The 14,465-nt window shown below is 53.1% G+C and overlaps 1 protein-coding gene across 1 annotated transcript in view; it reads left to right on the forward strand.

Moving 5' to 3' along the window:
- Window positions 1-14,465, forward strand: part of NPHP4 (nephrocystin 4) — a 92,542-nt gene that overhangs the window by 45,801 nt on the left and 32,276 nt on the right. The window contains exons 11-12 of the mRNA XM_077763989.1: window positions 5,061-5,199; window positions 13,149-13,210. Coding sequence (XP_077620115.1) covers window positions 5,061-5,199; window positions 13,149-13,210 — 201 coding nt within the window. The remainder of the gene's footprint in view (window positions 1-5,060; window positions 5,200-13,148; window positions 13,211-14,465) is intronic.

The raw sequence follows: 14,465 nt of genomic DNA on the forward strand, positions 1-14,465 counted from the left end.
ACGTAGTTCTGCCTCCTCTGTGTCTGTCACAGCGGTGCCGGCGTCTGGCCCGGCAGACAGCTTGCGGGCCGGGCTNCGACTTGAGCGAAAACCGAGTCGGACACTCAACTGACTGAGGTACCCAGGTGCCCTGATTCAGTGAACTTTTATTGAGCACCTATGCATTTTTGGAAAAAATATCCCCCATCCCATGAACTTACAGCTAAGGGGAACTAGCAGTTATTAATCAGAGGAAAATATAAATATTGTAAACATCCCATAATTTTTGATGAAGAAAATCTGAGGGATTGTGTTATGATTATTTCAGTGTTGTTTACTGTGAAGGTAAGCACAGCGTATTATGATTATGTCTTCTTTCCTAAACAACTCTTGTAATTTTCCTATGAGCAAATAATTGTCTTTTTTTTTTTTTTAAATATTTTTTATTTATTTCTGAGAGAGAGAGAGAGACAGCGTGAGCAGGGGAGGGTCAGAGAGAGAGGGAGATACAGACTCTGAAATAGGCTCCAGGCTCTGAGCTGGCAGTCAGCACAGACCCCGACGCGGGGCTCGAACCCACGAACCGCGAGATCATGACCTAAGCGAAAGTCGGACGCTTAACCGACTAAGCCACCCAGGCGCCCCAAATAATTGTCTTTTTAATAGAAATGTCTATCTCCAGAGGCAGCCACTTCCAACTCTTAGTGGTGACTTATGGTATTTACTTTGTTTCCAAATATTAATGCTTCTATTGGTATTTCTTCGTTGATCCATTTTAGACATTATATATTGACCTCTGATAATGACAGACGAGAGCGTTAGCTCTTTGATGCGCTCCTACACTCTTTAAAGAAACCACTCTGTCCTCCCACTTTGTGTCCTCAGATTCAGAGACTGTTTATTGCCGGAAGTGTGCAGCACAGCGGGGTCTGGCCTGGAGGACTGTAAAGGGAGCTGGACAGCACTGGGCGGGGTGCAGGAAGAGGGAAGGGCTTGGAAGGCAACCCCATAATGTTGCTTAAGAAATGCTGTGTTAACCCTTGGGCTGCATGTGTGTAGTCTGACCTTGAACAGCACACCAAAGACCTTGACAAGTGACTGCGGCCAGACCACCAGCCCTGTCCCAGAGGAGCCCTGGGTGGACCACGTACAAGAGGGATCCCATAGCCCTGCCCCGATCTGACAGCGCACAGAGAGCTGGTTGGAATCTGTGGCCTGAACACACTGGGCTGATTCCTGACTAAACAGAAATTATCAACATGCCCCCTAGGATTTAATCTTTTTTAAAAAAATTTTTAGGGAGATGGAATGGGGATGCGGAGAGGCAGAGAGAATGGGGGGGGGGGGGGAGAATCTCAACCAGGCTCCACACTCCGCACAGAGCCCCATGCAAGGCTTGATCCCCTGACTCTGGGATCATGACCTGAACTGAAATCAAGAGACAGACGCTCAACCGACTGAGCCCTCCAGGTGCCCCAACATGCCCTACAGTGTTTAAAATGAGACTCAGAGGGGCGCCTGGGTGGCTTAAGTCGGTTAAGCGTCCGACTTTCGCTTAGGTCATGATCTCGTGGTTCGTGGGTTCGAGCCCCGCGTCGGGCTCTGTGCTGACAGCCAGCTCAGAGCCTGGAGCCTGTTTCAGTCTGTGACTCCCTCTCTCTCTGACCCTCCCCTGCTCACGCTGTCTCTCTCTCTCTCTCTCTCCCTCCTAGAAATAAATAAAACATTTAAAAAAAATAAAATGAGACTCAGAGTCTCATAATATAATATTCAAAATGTCTGTGATATAATCTAAACTTAATTGACATGCAAAGAACCAGGAAAATCTCAACTTTCAGAGAAAAGACACTCAATAGACACCAAAACATTTTCTGCAAACAGTAATTAAAAAAAAAAAAAAAGGAGGAACTGAATCACCACCAGGCAAAGTGGACTTTGGAGCAAAGGAAATTTCCAGGAGTTAAGAAAGATTTTACATGTGACAAAAGAGTCAATTCGCCAGGAAGACACAGCCGTCCTAAAAGTGCGTGCACCTAACACAGAGCTTCAGGATACATAAAGCAAAAACTAACAGGAGTGAAAGGAAGACAGACAGATTCACGGTTATAGTCGGAGACTTTAGCACCTCTCTCAGTAAACCAGGGAGAACCTAGAAGATCACCAAGGACAAGGAAGAACTGAAGAACCATCTGGATCCAGATGACCTCTACAGAATTGTCCACTCTTTCCCAGGGCACAGGGAACATGCAGCGAGATAGAGTGTGTCCTGGGCCATAAAACAGAGCTTCATTATTTCTAAAGAATTGGAATTGTACAGGTGACAGCCCATGATCATAGTAGAATTCAACCAGACATCAGTAACAAAGATGAGATAAAAAAGCATAAGCAGCTGGAAAGTAAACAATACATTTCTAAATCCCGAAGTCCAAGAGGTGGCCTCACAAGGAAGTAGAGGATGTTTTGGACAGAACAAAAGGGAAAAGAAAGCGTGTCAGAAGGTGCAGGATACAGCTGACTTATGCTTCCGTGGAAATTTACAGCATTCAGTGCTTGTATTAGAACAAAGGTCTCTGTTCAGTAATTGTATCTGCCACCTTCTGGGGAAGGACAAAACAACTCTACAGCCAGCAGGAGGAAGTCATAATAAAGATGAAGAGCAGAAACCGATGAAATCGAAAACAGAAGAACAATAGAGAACAAAAATAGAGAAAATCAATGACACCCTAAATGGATTCTTTGAAAAGATTAATAAAACTGATAAATGCTCAGCAAGATTGACAACAAGAGAGGCCACAGGTTGCTGATGTTAGGAGCGGGGGAAGGACCATCACTGCCGGCCACGCAGGCATCAAATGGACGGTCAAAGAACACTGTGAACAGTTCTGTGCCCGTGCATTTGGCAATTTAGATAAAATGGATCCATTTACCTTAAACCAGAAATGATCAGAACTCACCCAGGAAGAAATAGACAACCTGAGTAGTCCTGTAACGATCACAGGAACTGAATTCATGGTTAGAACCCTTGTAAAAAGGCAATATCCAGGATTGTTCACTGTGAATTCTACTTAGAGAAGAGAGAATAGAAATTTTATAGTCTCTCTCAGGAAATAGAAGGATGGGGACAATTCCCAACTCATGTGACGAGGCCGTGCTATCCTGGTATCAAGACCAGAAAGAGCATGGGAAGACTGTGGACACGTGTCCGTCCTGGACACAGATGCAGCATCGTCAACCAGACACTAGCAGATGGAAGCCAACAATATGGAAAGAAGACACCATGACCAAGTGGGAGTTTGTCCCAGAAATGCAAGGCTCTTTTCACTTTAAAACTCAATAAATTTACCATAGGAATAGCCAGAAATGCAAGGCTCTTTTCACTTTAAAACTCAATAAATTTACCATAGGAATAGCCTGAAGAAGGTGAACTGTATGATCATAGCAATTGGTATAGAAAAGGCATTTAACACAATTCAACACTGATTAATGACAAAGACTATGAGCAAAGTGGGAGCAGACGAGAACCCCTCCTCTGGCTTGACAGCCTCCACACACCCACCAGGGAGCATTCTACCAAGCGTGAGAGGTTGAGCACTGGCCCCTAAGATCAGGGACAAGAGAGGGATGTCCACGCAGCATTCAGAATCTCACCCAGCAGCGTAGCTGAAAGCCTAGCCAGGGCATCAAGGCAAGAAGACAAAATTAAAGACCTATAGATTGAAAAGGGAGAAGAGGAACCATCCTTGCTTGCAGACAGGACTGTTTCCAGAGAAGATCCCAAGGAATCGGCAAAATCACCTCCTAGAATGAATGAGTGACTTTATCGAGGTTGTAGGATACAACAGGAGATCAAGATAGCAAAACCAATCATTTCTGTGTATTAGCAATGAAAAGGTGAAAAGCAAAATATAAAACCGAGTATTATTTACAAAACCCTTCCCTCAGTGAAAGAAATCTAACACAACACGTACAGGAGCTGTTTGCTGCAAACCAGCACCTTCCTTTGGGTGCATGTCACTGTGGGTTGTGGTTACCCTTGGGTGAAATCAGAGGAACTGCGTAAATGGAGAGACATGTCTTTATGGATGGGAAGGCTCCACACGGTAAAGTTATAAATTCTCCCCTAATTCTTCAATAGATGATGTAATTTTAACCAGAATCCCAGTAGGATTTTTTTTTTGGTCTAGATGCAGATAAACTGACCCTAACTTTATACAGAAAGGCAGAAGAATTAGAAGAATTAAAAGAATTTTGACAAGAACAGTGAAGTTGGAGAATCCTGCCCCAGGGTTTGAGACTTAGAATGAAGTGGTGACGGGCACTGTAAAGTGCAGTGTTAAGGACTGGCACACAGATCACCGGAAAGGAACAGAGTCTAGCAGTGAACCTTGGTGTCCTGTGGAATTAATACACACATGCCACGTGACCCAGCAGCAATCCCGCTCTTAGAGAAGTGAAGATGTACGTTCCCTCGGAAACATGTACCCCAGCATTGGTAACTGCCCAAACTGAAGACGGCCCCAGTGTGCTCAAATGGGTGAGCAGATGAATAAACCTTGCGCATCGTACAGTAGAATACGGGGAAATGGAGCGACTATCGATATGTACTACCACTTGGGTGAATCTCCCCACCTTGTGCTGAGTATAAGAAGCTGGTCTTGAAAACTGTACATCACATGACTGTTGGGCCAGGTGGGGCCAGCTGGATGGGCTATGTGGGGCAGTGCTATGGAGCTGCCCCGCACCCTGCCTGTGGTCGTGGCTACGTGTGTTACACTGAACTATAAACCAGCATTTAAAAAGGTTGGTTTTGCATAGATTTGTTAAAAACCACATTCAGAACTGGGGAGATGTGATATCTACTTGTGGAAGAGCCATTCTGCGCTAGTGTCTTCCTGGATTTGAATGCCAAAGCTGATTGTTTTCTGCTCAGAAAGTGACTCGATTGTAATCTCGGAGCATGTGGTTTCAGACATCACTGGTTTTACGTGGACTTGGGGGCGGGGGGACTCATTTCTGGAGGGAATTGTGACAGGAGGGCCCGATGAAGGGAGGTGGCTGCCATGCCATTGTGTCAATCGTAGGTGAGGCAGGTGGAGTCCGGGACGGTCCAGTTCCAGTACTCGCTGAGCCCCGAGGGACGCCGGGACACAGCGCCAGGGCACGGCCACAGCCCGGAGGTGGAGCGACAGCCCTCCAGGAAGCCACCCACATCCCCTGCAAGTAAGTGTTTGCGGAGAACTGACCTTGGGACGCACAGCACGACCTCCGTCTGTTCCTGCGGAGATGTGCTTGGTCCAGCGTGGTAGCAGTTATCCGGGGTTGCCACAGAACGCTTTCATTTCCGCCAGTTGGTTGAGCTTTGGCTCGATGTGGAGGTGTAGGATTGGACAGTGACAGAGGTGGCCGGCACCGTGTCACCTGTTACCTGGAGCTCCCTGACCAGAGGCCTGTGGGAGGCTGTGCCGGTGGCGTGTGGGTCCTGCCGACGTGGGCTCCAGGGTTGGAGCTCAGCTGAGGGCCGTGGCTGCCGCCTCTGTGTTGCGCTGTTAGCGTGTTGTGTGTTTGCTGTACTGACAGGTACTTTCCACCCGCTTGCAGCACGTCCCAGAGTGGGGTGTCTGCTCTCTGCTCAGGCCTGGGGGAAAGGGAGCGAGGGCAACCAGCAGAGCCATGCCCTTCCCGTGGGTGGTGATGTGACCACGCGNATATATCGTTTAAAAATACTAAACGAAGGGTCCGGTTTATTTCCCACCCTTTCTCCCTGCAAATCTAGTATCTTTCCTTCCTTGACATATATTCATTGTTATGTTTAAAAAATTTTTTTAATGTTTATTTTTGAGAGAGAGAGAAGAGTGAGTGAGAGTACAAACAGGGGAGGGGCAGAGAGGGAGACACAGAATGTGAAGCAGGCTCCAGGCTCTGAGCGCTCAACACAAAGCCCGACGCGGGGCTCGAACTCACAAACCGCGAGATCATGATCTGAGCCGAAGTCCGACGTTTAACCGACTGAGCCTCCCAGGCACCCCCATTGTTATGTCTTAAAAATGAAACAAATTCCAACCTCTAAGAAAGGTAAACCTGAAAGAAGATAGTATCCCAGATTGTAAAAATAGGTAAATGTTGTGATTGAATAGTTTAAGTCACTGGTGAAACAACAGCAGTGACACGTAGTAAGCGTAGTTCGCCCACGTGAGTGGAGATGCACCGCCAGTCGGTGTCCCGGAGGGCGCACCTGTACAGCGGGCCTGTGGGGAAAACACAGTGACCTTCCCTGGAGAGGCGCCCGTGTGCGTTCAGTCTGCGGAGCCGTCGTGGTGCGGGAAAGAAGCGGCCGGTTGGTTTGAAGACCTTCTAATGGCATTAGTTCTGAGTGGCGGTGGAGTCGCCCTGTCACTGGGCTGCTTCGGGTGCACCTGCTGCGGGTCTGCGGGCTTGGGTCTCACCTTCCCAGCTGCCCTGTGTGTTGTTAGCGGAGCTGGGATTTAAACCCAGTCTGCCATTCCCTCCACTTCCCAGAATTTTATGGTGACTGATTTGTTTGCTTGGGGTTCACAGAGATTCTTGGATTTCCTGGTTTGTAATTTTCATCACTTTAGGAAAGTTTGTCACCATTATTTCTTCAGCTATTTTCTCTAGTTTCCGCTTGCTCTCTGTCTCCTCTTTGTGCTGCAGCATCTGATCTGCTGTTCACACCGGCCAGGGTATTTTTCATCACAGATGCTGTAGTTTTCATGCCCGGGTCTGATTTACATCTTCCCCGTCTTCACGGGACACGTTTGGTGTGGCCTCCAGCTTTCTGAGCACGAGAAACGTACTTATAACTACTTTAATATCCTGTTTGCTAATTCCGACAGTCATCGTCATTTGTGGCTCAGTTTTGATTGGTTGATTTTTATCCTAATTTGGGTTGTATTTTCCTGCTTCTCTGCAGTCATTTTTCTTTATTGGGTTACAGATATTGTGAATCTTCTTTTATGGAGTGCTAAATACTTCTGTATTTGAAAAATACTTTTGAGCTTTGGGAACAGATCCTTTTGGATCTTGCCCTTCAGCTTTGTTAGATGAGACCAGATCCCCTCTTAGTCCAGTGCTAATCATTCCTGCTCTCACAGACATCCCCCCGATTACAAGTTTTACCGGTCTGGCCTGTGGAATGTTCCTGTGTCCGGCTACTGGTCAGGTGGCTCTTTCCCCAGCATTGGGTGCTTTCCTGATCAGTAACCTACTGAGTGCTGGAGGGGACCCTCTGTAAATGACCGAGCTCACTCTCTGCACGCCTGTCCTGACATTTGGCCCTACAAACTCCAGCTTCCTCGGTCTTCTGGGACCCTCAGCTCGTCTTCTCCATCAGGTCCACCGTGTCCTGTCTCCCTGCACCGTGACCTGCAGACTCAGTAATTGCAGACCTCACTTCCTTTGTTTCCTGTCCCCCAGGGTCACTATCCTTTCTTGCCTGGATTCTATTGTCTTATATATTTTGTCAGTTTTAAAAAGTTTACTTCAGATGGGAGGGTAAATCTGGCCACCGCTGTTTACTCCATCTTGGCCAGGAGTAGAAGTCTCTGCCTGCTGTTCATGGTTTCTAGCTGTTGAAATCCTCCGCCCCCGGGGCTGAGAGTCCAGTGGTTTTGAAGGTTTTCCCCGCTGCTCCTGTGATTTCTTAGTCATGCCGTGTGTTTTCATGACGTGTGGCTCCTGCTCTCTGCTGGAATGTATCTCTCTTGTGCATCGCATCTACTTTAAGATATATTCCTTTTTTAATTTTTTAGTTAAAAAATTGCATGGTCAAGAATAGTCAAAGCAATTTTGAGGAAGGAAAGAAGCTTCACCTTCCTGCCTTGCCGCCACTCCCTAGAGTTGCAGTACCTGGAACAGGGTGACATCAGGGCAGCGATAGATATGAAGACACAACAAAAAGTGTGATGGGTGACAAGTCACAGATGAGCGTGTTACTTTTACTGTTACTGTCATAGCAAATTACCATAAATGGAAAATGGCTTGAAGCACCACAGACTTACTGTCTTATGGTTCTGGAGGTTGGAAGTCCGGACCGGGACCCACAGGCTGAGGGAGAGTTCTCGGTGGAGGGGGGGGATCCTCCCAGAGGCTTGGGGGTGGGGGCCGCCTCCTCGCCTCTCCAGCCTCCAGCAGCGGCCGCCGCAGTCTCTGGCCCCTCCCCCCTCTTCAAAGGCAGCGATGAAGAGTTTCCAAATCCCTGTCTGACTCTGATCGTCCTGCCTCTCTGTCACTGACCAGGCCCGCTGTGATCGCGTCGGGCCCACCAGGTCATCCAGGACGGTCCCCCCAATCAGCGGCCATAATTCCTGGCAGTGGGACATCGGGGATGAGGATGTGGGTATTTCCGGGGTGGGGGGCGTGACGCGCTGAAGAGTACACGTCCTCGGTGTGGCTGTTTGTTTGATGCCGAGGATGCCCTCGGACGTCTCACGCGAGGGGCTGTGTGTCCGCCTCTGTCTCTTGCCCAGTAAAGCACTCACCACGTGTTTGCAGAGCTGACGTGAGTCCTGGCTGCGTCCTGGCGCTCGAGCGACGTCTGTCTGTCTGTCTGCCACACCCTGTCCCCTCACCCTCAAGCTCTCTTGTTGTTGGCTTCCTTCCGGGAAGTTTCTCCACGTAGTGGCCCCGGGAGCTCTAAGGTTATCCCGGGGCTCAGGAGTCCCGGCAGAAAGAACCTCTGCCCACATGCCCCGTAAAAGTCCCGATAGGAGCCCCTGCTGCGTCCCCTGCCCTTCTCCACATGGCAAGGGCCTCGAGGGGCTGGCACCCCAGCCGGCAGCCATGGGTGCTGCTCTGGGAAGAGAGTGTGGAGTCTGGGTGGGACCCGCAGGTGCGTCACTCGTGGATCCAAGTCCCAGCTCGATCCCTGGCACTCTGCCGCTACTGCCGTGCACCGGCACCCCAGCTGTGCGCCGGCACCCCAACGATGGCACCCCAGCGATAGAACCCCAGCGATGGCACCCCAGCGATGGCACCCCAGCTGTGTGCCGGCACCCCAGTGATGGCACCCCAGCGATGGCACCCCAGCAATAGAACCCCAGCAATGGCACCCCAGCTGTGTGCCGGCACCCCAGTGATGGCACCCCAGCGATGGCATCCCAGCGATAGAACCCCAGCGATGGCACCCCAGCGATGGCACCCCAGCTGTGTGCCGGCACCCCAGCGATGGCACCTCAGCAATGGCACCCCAGCTGTGCGCCGCACCCCAGTGATGGCACCCCAGCGATGGCACCCCAGCGATGGTACCCCAGCATTGGCCAGTGTTTCCTGCATTTCCAGATGTTCGATGAGCAGAGACCAGAAGTCCTGCCCCTCTTGTGCTGCGTGGGGACGGAGACGGGTGGGAGCCGGCCTGTCCCGGAAGCCTGCGCCCTCCAGCTGTCTGCGGACGGCGGGTGCAGAGCAGCGCCCACGGGAAGCCAGAGACTCTGGCTCCCGGCACGTTGTGGAGGTTGAGGGGCCCCCTCCCCGCAGAGACCGCTCGTTTGGGGCTCGAGCTGATCCTGTTAGCAGTGGGACAGACGTCTCTCCGGAAGACCCGGTGAGGGCGTGTGCCCCCTGGGCAGGCTCACCGAGCCCTGGTTGGACTTGCAGGGTATGTGCCCTCTGCGTTCTTCACTAGGAGAAGTGTTGTCACATCCGAGGCAAACAGACTGCTGGCAGCATCCGGATCTAGTACCGCCGTGTGGTGGCAGCGCCGTCTGTCCTCCAGCACCATTGGGGGACCAGCAGGGCCACCCGGATGGAACCTGATTGCGTTTGGTTTATTTAATTTGGATTTATTGCTGCATTTGTGTCACATTGATAGGATCACCTCCATCCCAGAGTCCAAGCGTGTGAAGAGCTGGCCTCCCAGGAGCCGACACAGGAGACTTAAATATCACTCGTCTTTATCCGGTGATGGAAACCTCTCCTCCTCCAATATTTTACCAACTTAGGCGGCTGCTGGAAACCTTGATGCGCGGCTGTCATGTTAAGTGAGGGACTCGGGCTCTCTGTTATGAATTACCTTTTTTATGTCCCCTGGAGAATTACGAGGGGGCAGATACCCCCTCGTCACCCTCCGGAGCCAGTGCATGGAGCCACTAGGGGGCACTCGCTCTTGCTGTTTGCAACTCGTAATTCCCTGACCCATATTTCCCTTTGGAATGTTCTGACGGAACATTCTGAATGTCAGAACGTGTGTATGTTCGCTTCACAGATCTGAGAAACAGCCACGTGGGAGGGGCCGCAGGAAACCTGTCCTCACGGTGTGAGGACTGAGACCTGAGCTGACTGACCCCTCAGCTGGATGTAGGTGGCTTTGTTCCCCTGGACAGCGTTGTCCTCTGTGAGTGCCCCTCATGAGGCCCGCCTGCTGACTCCTTCCCCAGTTTCCCCCTGGAACGCACAGCGGTGTTCAAGAAAAGCATTCCCAGGAGGACAGCTTGCATTGGGGGACAAAGGGCTTCGGTCATACGTGCTGCCGAGGGCTGGCCCCGGGTCGGGCACGGGCAGCAAGGTGGTCGTGCTGTGGGGCCCCCAATGTTTCCGGAGAGGCCTCTGCTCCCTCCAGCCTGGAGGATGTCTCCACAAACGCCTGGCCTTCCGTTGACTTGTGCACCTGTTTGCATAACTTTCCGAGACCCCTGCCCAGTCCCCTCGGCAAAGGCATGGTCTGTGGAGCGTTGGTGTTCAGATTTGAGTGATCCTGCACGCATCCTCCAGGCAGAGAAGGCGCCAGGACACAGGCTTTTGTGTGACCCAGAGGGTCTGTGTACAGTTTGGGCTTCTAGAAGCCGACAGAAGGGAGCCTTTTGGTTGAGCTTTTGTTGACGGTGATTTTCAGCAAGTGGAGGCTAACTGGGGAGTGACAGGGGGTCGGGAAAAATTCACCTTCAGACAGGTGGCCGACCTGCTGCAGCCAGCATGAGTCTGTCCTGTGTCTCAGGCGGTGGGTGGGGACGCTGTCCACACAGCATGTAGCCCTGGTGGCGGGGAACTACCTGCGGAGTCCCTTCCCGCTGTTCTCTGCCATCTCTGAGGCCGAGGCGCACACGGTTCCCAGCTGTGTGGCCACTGAGCCGCCAGAGCGTGTGCAGAGCCGTGGGTTCTCCTGGAGTTTCCGTGTTTTTCCGGAGACCAGAGCCCTGTGGCTACTCAGCTGGACACTGGTGTTGCTGCTGGAAGGGGCGCGTGCGGGGCGAGACTCCGGGGCCGGCAGCTACTTTCCATGATGGCTCCGTCCACGAGCCGTCCCGCCCCCAGCCCGTGGTCATCGGTTCAGCAGGGAGCACTTTGGTTCCTACAGAGATGCAAAGTCGCACCTTGTAATGACCGTTAAATTGTAGCTTCTTTTTAAGTTTATTTACTTTGAGAGAGAGAGAAAGTAGAGGAGGGGCAGAGAGAGAGAGAGGCAGAGAGAGAATCCTAGGCAGGCTCCATGCTCAGCACAGAGCCCACCTCGGGGCTTGAACTCACAAACCGTGAGATCATGACCTGAGCTGAAACCAAGAATTGGACACTTCACCAGCTGAGCCCCCCAGGTGCCCCGAAGTTCTTTTAAATTCCACCAACAGCCGTACGTATGCGCGCTTATTCTCGCACCAAGGGGGATGTGATAGCCCCTCACCCTTGCACCCCCCCCCCACATTGTTGCCAGGCCGTACACGTGGCCGTGGCCTCTCCTCCGTCCGTGTATCTGTGTCGGGTGCACGTGGCTCTTTTTGATGTGCTGTCGCTGCACGCGTGCCGCCCGGTGGCTCCTGGCCCGGCCGTGCCCTGTGCTGGAGCTCTGGCGTCCCAGCCCCAGGGGCGTCTTTGCGGCCTCGGGGAGCCTCTTGGGGGCACTGAAGGGGCCATGCTGCGGAGGACACGGTATTCTCTGTGGTGTGGCTGATGGTGGTTTCCTTTGGGAAGCATCTTAGCCAGCGACCACCACGCGGGGCAGTGGACAGAAGCCCTGGAGCCGGAGTGTTTTGTGGCTTTGGTGTGTTTTCGCTCAGGCCTCAGCCCCCTGGGTGTCCCGGCCCCGCGGTCACCAGGGGGCATCATTTTAATCCGCCGCCAAAGCCTTTCTTGTGCTGATTTATTCTCTAGGAAGATAGGATTGCATGAATCCTGATGTAAAGAATTATGAGAAACGTACCACACGGCACCCAGCTTTGGGAACGTGGATGAACAGGGGTGCGTGGGGAGGTTTGGATGGCAGGCTCCGGTTCCTCTTAGCGGAGGGGCCATTTCCTGCAGTTGTATCCTCGCTGCCAAAGTCAGTGGGGCTTTCCAGAGTCCCTGTTCCGGGTGGGACACAGCAGGACTCGGTGGCTGGATGGTTACGGGGAGGAGGGTGGCCGAAGCAGGGCACAGGTGTGCGGGCTGGCGGGCTCCTCACCTCCTCACCTCCCAGGAGGCACAGCCTGATCACTGACTTGCTGTGAGCACATTTTGGGTGCTGAAGTTTCTAGGACCAGAGTGTTTCTAAGTTCTTGGGAGGCATCTGCCTTGGCCTGTTAGGAAGGGGCAGGTGGGCAGGTGGGCTGGTGGGCAGGTGGGCCACTGACGGGGGTGCCCTCTGGACTTGGAAGGCGGATGCAGCCCGGGGCCTGTGGGACCTGCATTGGCATCCCCAAGGTCAAAGGACACATGTGGCCCCTTGCTCTGGGGGCCTCAGGAAGGCCTGGCCTCTACCCCTTCTGGCCCCACTATGCCCATGCCTGGAGTGAGTGGGCATCAGCGGGGCCGGGAGACAGGAAAAGCGGGGTGCAGTCATGTCTATCTGTTTAGAAATTCCTTACTTAAGGAAATGTCACGTCCACCACAGCTGGGGAGATGCCGGGCCCCCCGACATGGGACCGTAGCTCTTTGAGGTCAGGGGATCGTGAGCAAGGGGAAGATAGAAATACCCGGGGTGGGCATGTCAGGACATTCATGGGTCACGGAGCCCACCCATGGTGAGACCGCACGGTCAGAGCGTGAGGCCCCTTCGCTCCTCCGTCACCCGGAGAGCCGTCCCCACTCTGGCCCACGCCCAAGTCTCTCCAAACTGCAGGGCCACTGCACAGCTCTGTCCCGCTGCCCAGCACCCCTGGCAGCACTGGTCACAGCCCAGGGACAGATGGTCCGGCCCTGGCCAACTTGGGCTCCTGCCCCACCTCCATCTTCTTCCCCTCCAGGCCCACCAGCGCCGCCAGCCCCGGGGCACGCTGCCCCGCAGGACTCACCCATGGGACCCGGGGTAAGTCCAGGACCGAGAGGCCTGTTTCAGAATTCCGCAATCGGCTACTTAAAGGCTCCCTGGGCACGACTTTTCTCTGCATCCTGAAGAACAGTGGTGTCCTGTTTGTTTGGCTGGGGTTGGGGAGGGGAGGGACCGAGGTGCTGTGTCCCGACCCCACCCTGCCTGGCTGTGCAGAGTTCCCAGCTTTCTGTGCTGCTGGCAGCTGCCAGTGTTATTAGTGATTTTCCAGTCGGCCATCAAAGGCACATTTCAATACTTTAAAGAATGATGTATTCTCCCCGGCAGCCATGTCTAATGGCTCAGAGATCCTTCAGGCCTGAACAGCCTTTGTGGTGTTTCGGAGGCCCCACGGTGTGGTCTTCATCTCTTCCTTCCCCACTGTCTCTGCCAGGAGAGGGTGCCTGGCAGTGACCCGTGTCCCGGGCAACGAGGTCACGGCTGCTCCGGCACCAGGCAGGCCCCCAGGCTGAGCAGCTGGGGCTGCTAGAGACAGGCCGCGGCCAGCAGAGACCGGGTGTGCAGATGACCACGTGTCAGACAGCGGACAGTTCTGTGTTCGAGGGTTTCCTGCACAGGAAGAGAGGCTGGGCTTGCTGCCGCCCTCTGGAAACCTGAGTGCTGTAGCCTCGCCCGCGGTTCTGGCTGCAGCACTGTGTACGGGGTCAGACTTGGCTTGTCTTCTAGCCAACGTCGTCTGCCAGCAGCCCCTTTGAAACCGACTTTCTAGAAAAGTTGAATAATTCAGTATCAGACGGTCCCAGAGAAGCGGCTTTACTGTATAACCTGCAGCCTGGAAACTGGCTTAGTAGTGAATGTATTCACCAGGAGACACGTGTTTGGAGACAGCCTCGCAGGCTTCCGGGCTGGCCGGTTCAAGCATTTTCCTTTGAGAAGTTTCCACATCACCCTAGATGTTCAGGGCTCACAGGACAGTGCTGCCTGCTTCCGGGGACAGGAAAGGCTCTGAGGGCAGCTGAACAGACCCCGTGGCTCTTCTCTGCCCCCTCGGGATGCCCTGGGCCCCCCACTGCCACATGCTCCCACTCGGTCGGGTGCCTTCACCACCTCTTTGTATGTCGGTCCTTCGGGCAGCTGTCGCTGTGTGTTAGAGTCCAGGATTTGAGAGGCGAGTCTCCGGTGGAGTGTGGGCCCCTTTACAGCTGCACTCACCTCCCAAACGTCTGTGATGTTTGTGCAAGGCTGACCATGTGCCAGGTCCCCTGCCAGCCACCCCCCCTTCCCCCCCCCCGCA

Source organism: Crocuta crocuta, unplaced genomic scaffold, assembly GCF_008692635.1.
Source record: "Crocuta crocuta isolate KB4526 unplaced genomic scaffold, BGI_CrCroc_1.0 scaffold13, whole genome shotgun sequence".
Lineage (NCBI taxonomy): Eukaryota > Metazoa > Chordata > Mammalia > Carnivora > Hyaenidae > Crocuta > Crocuta crocuta.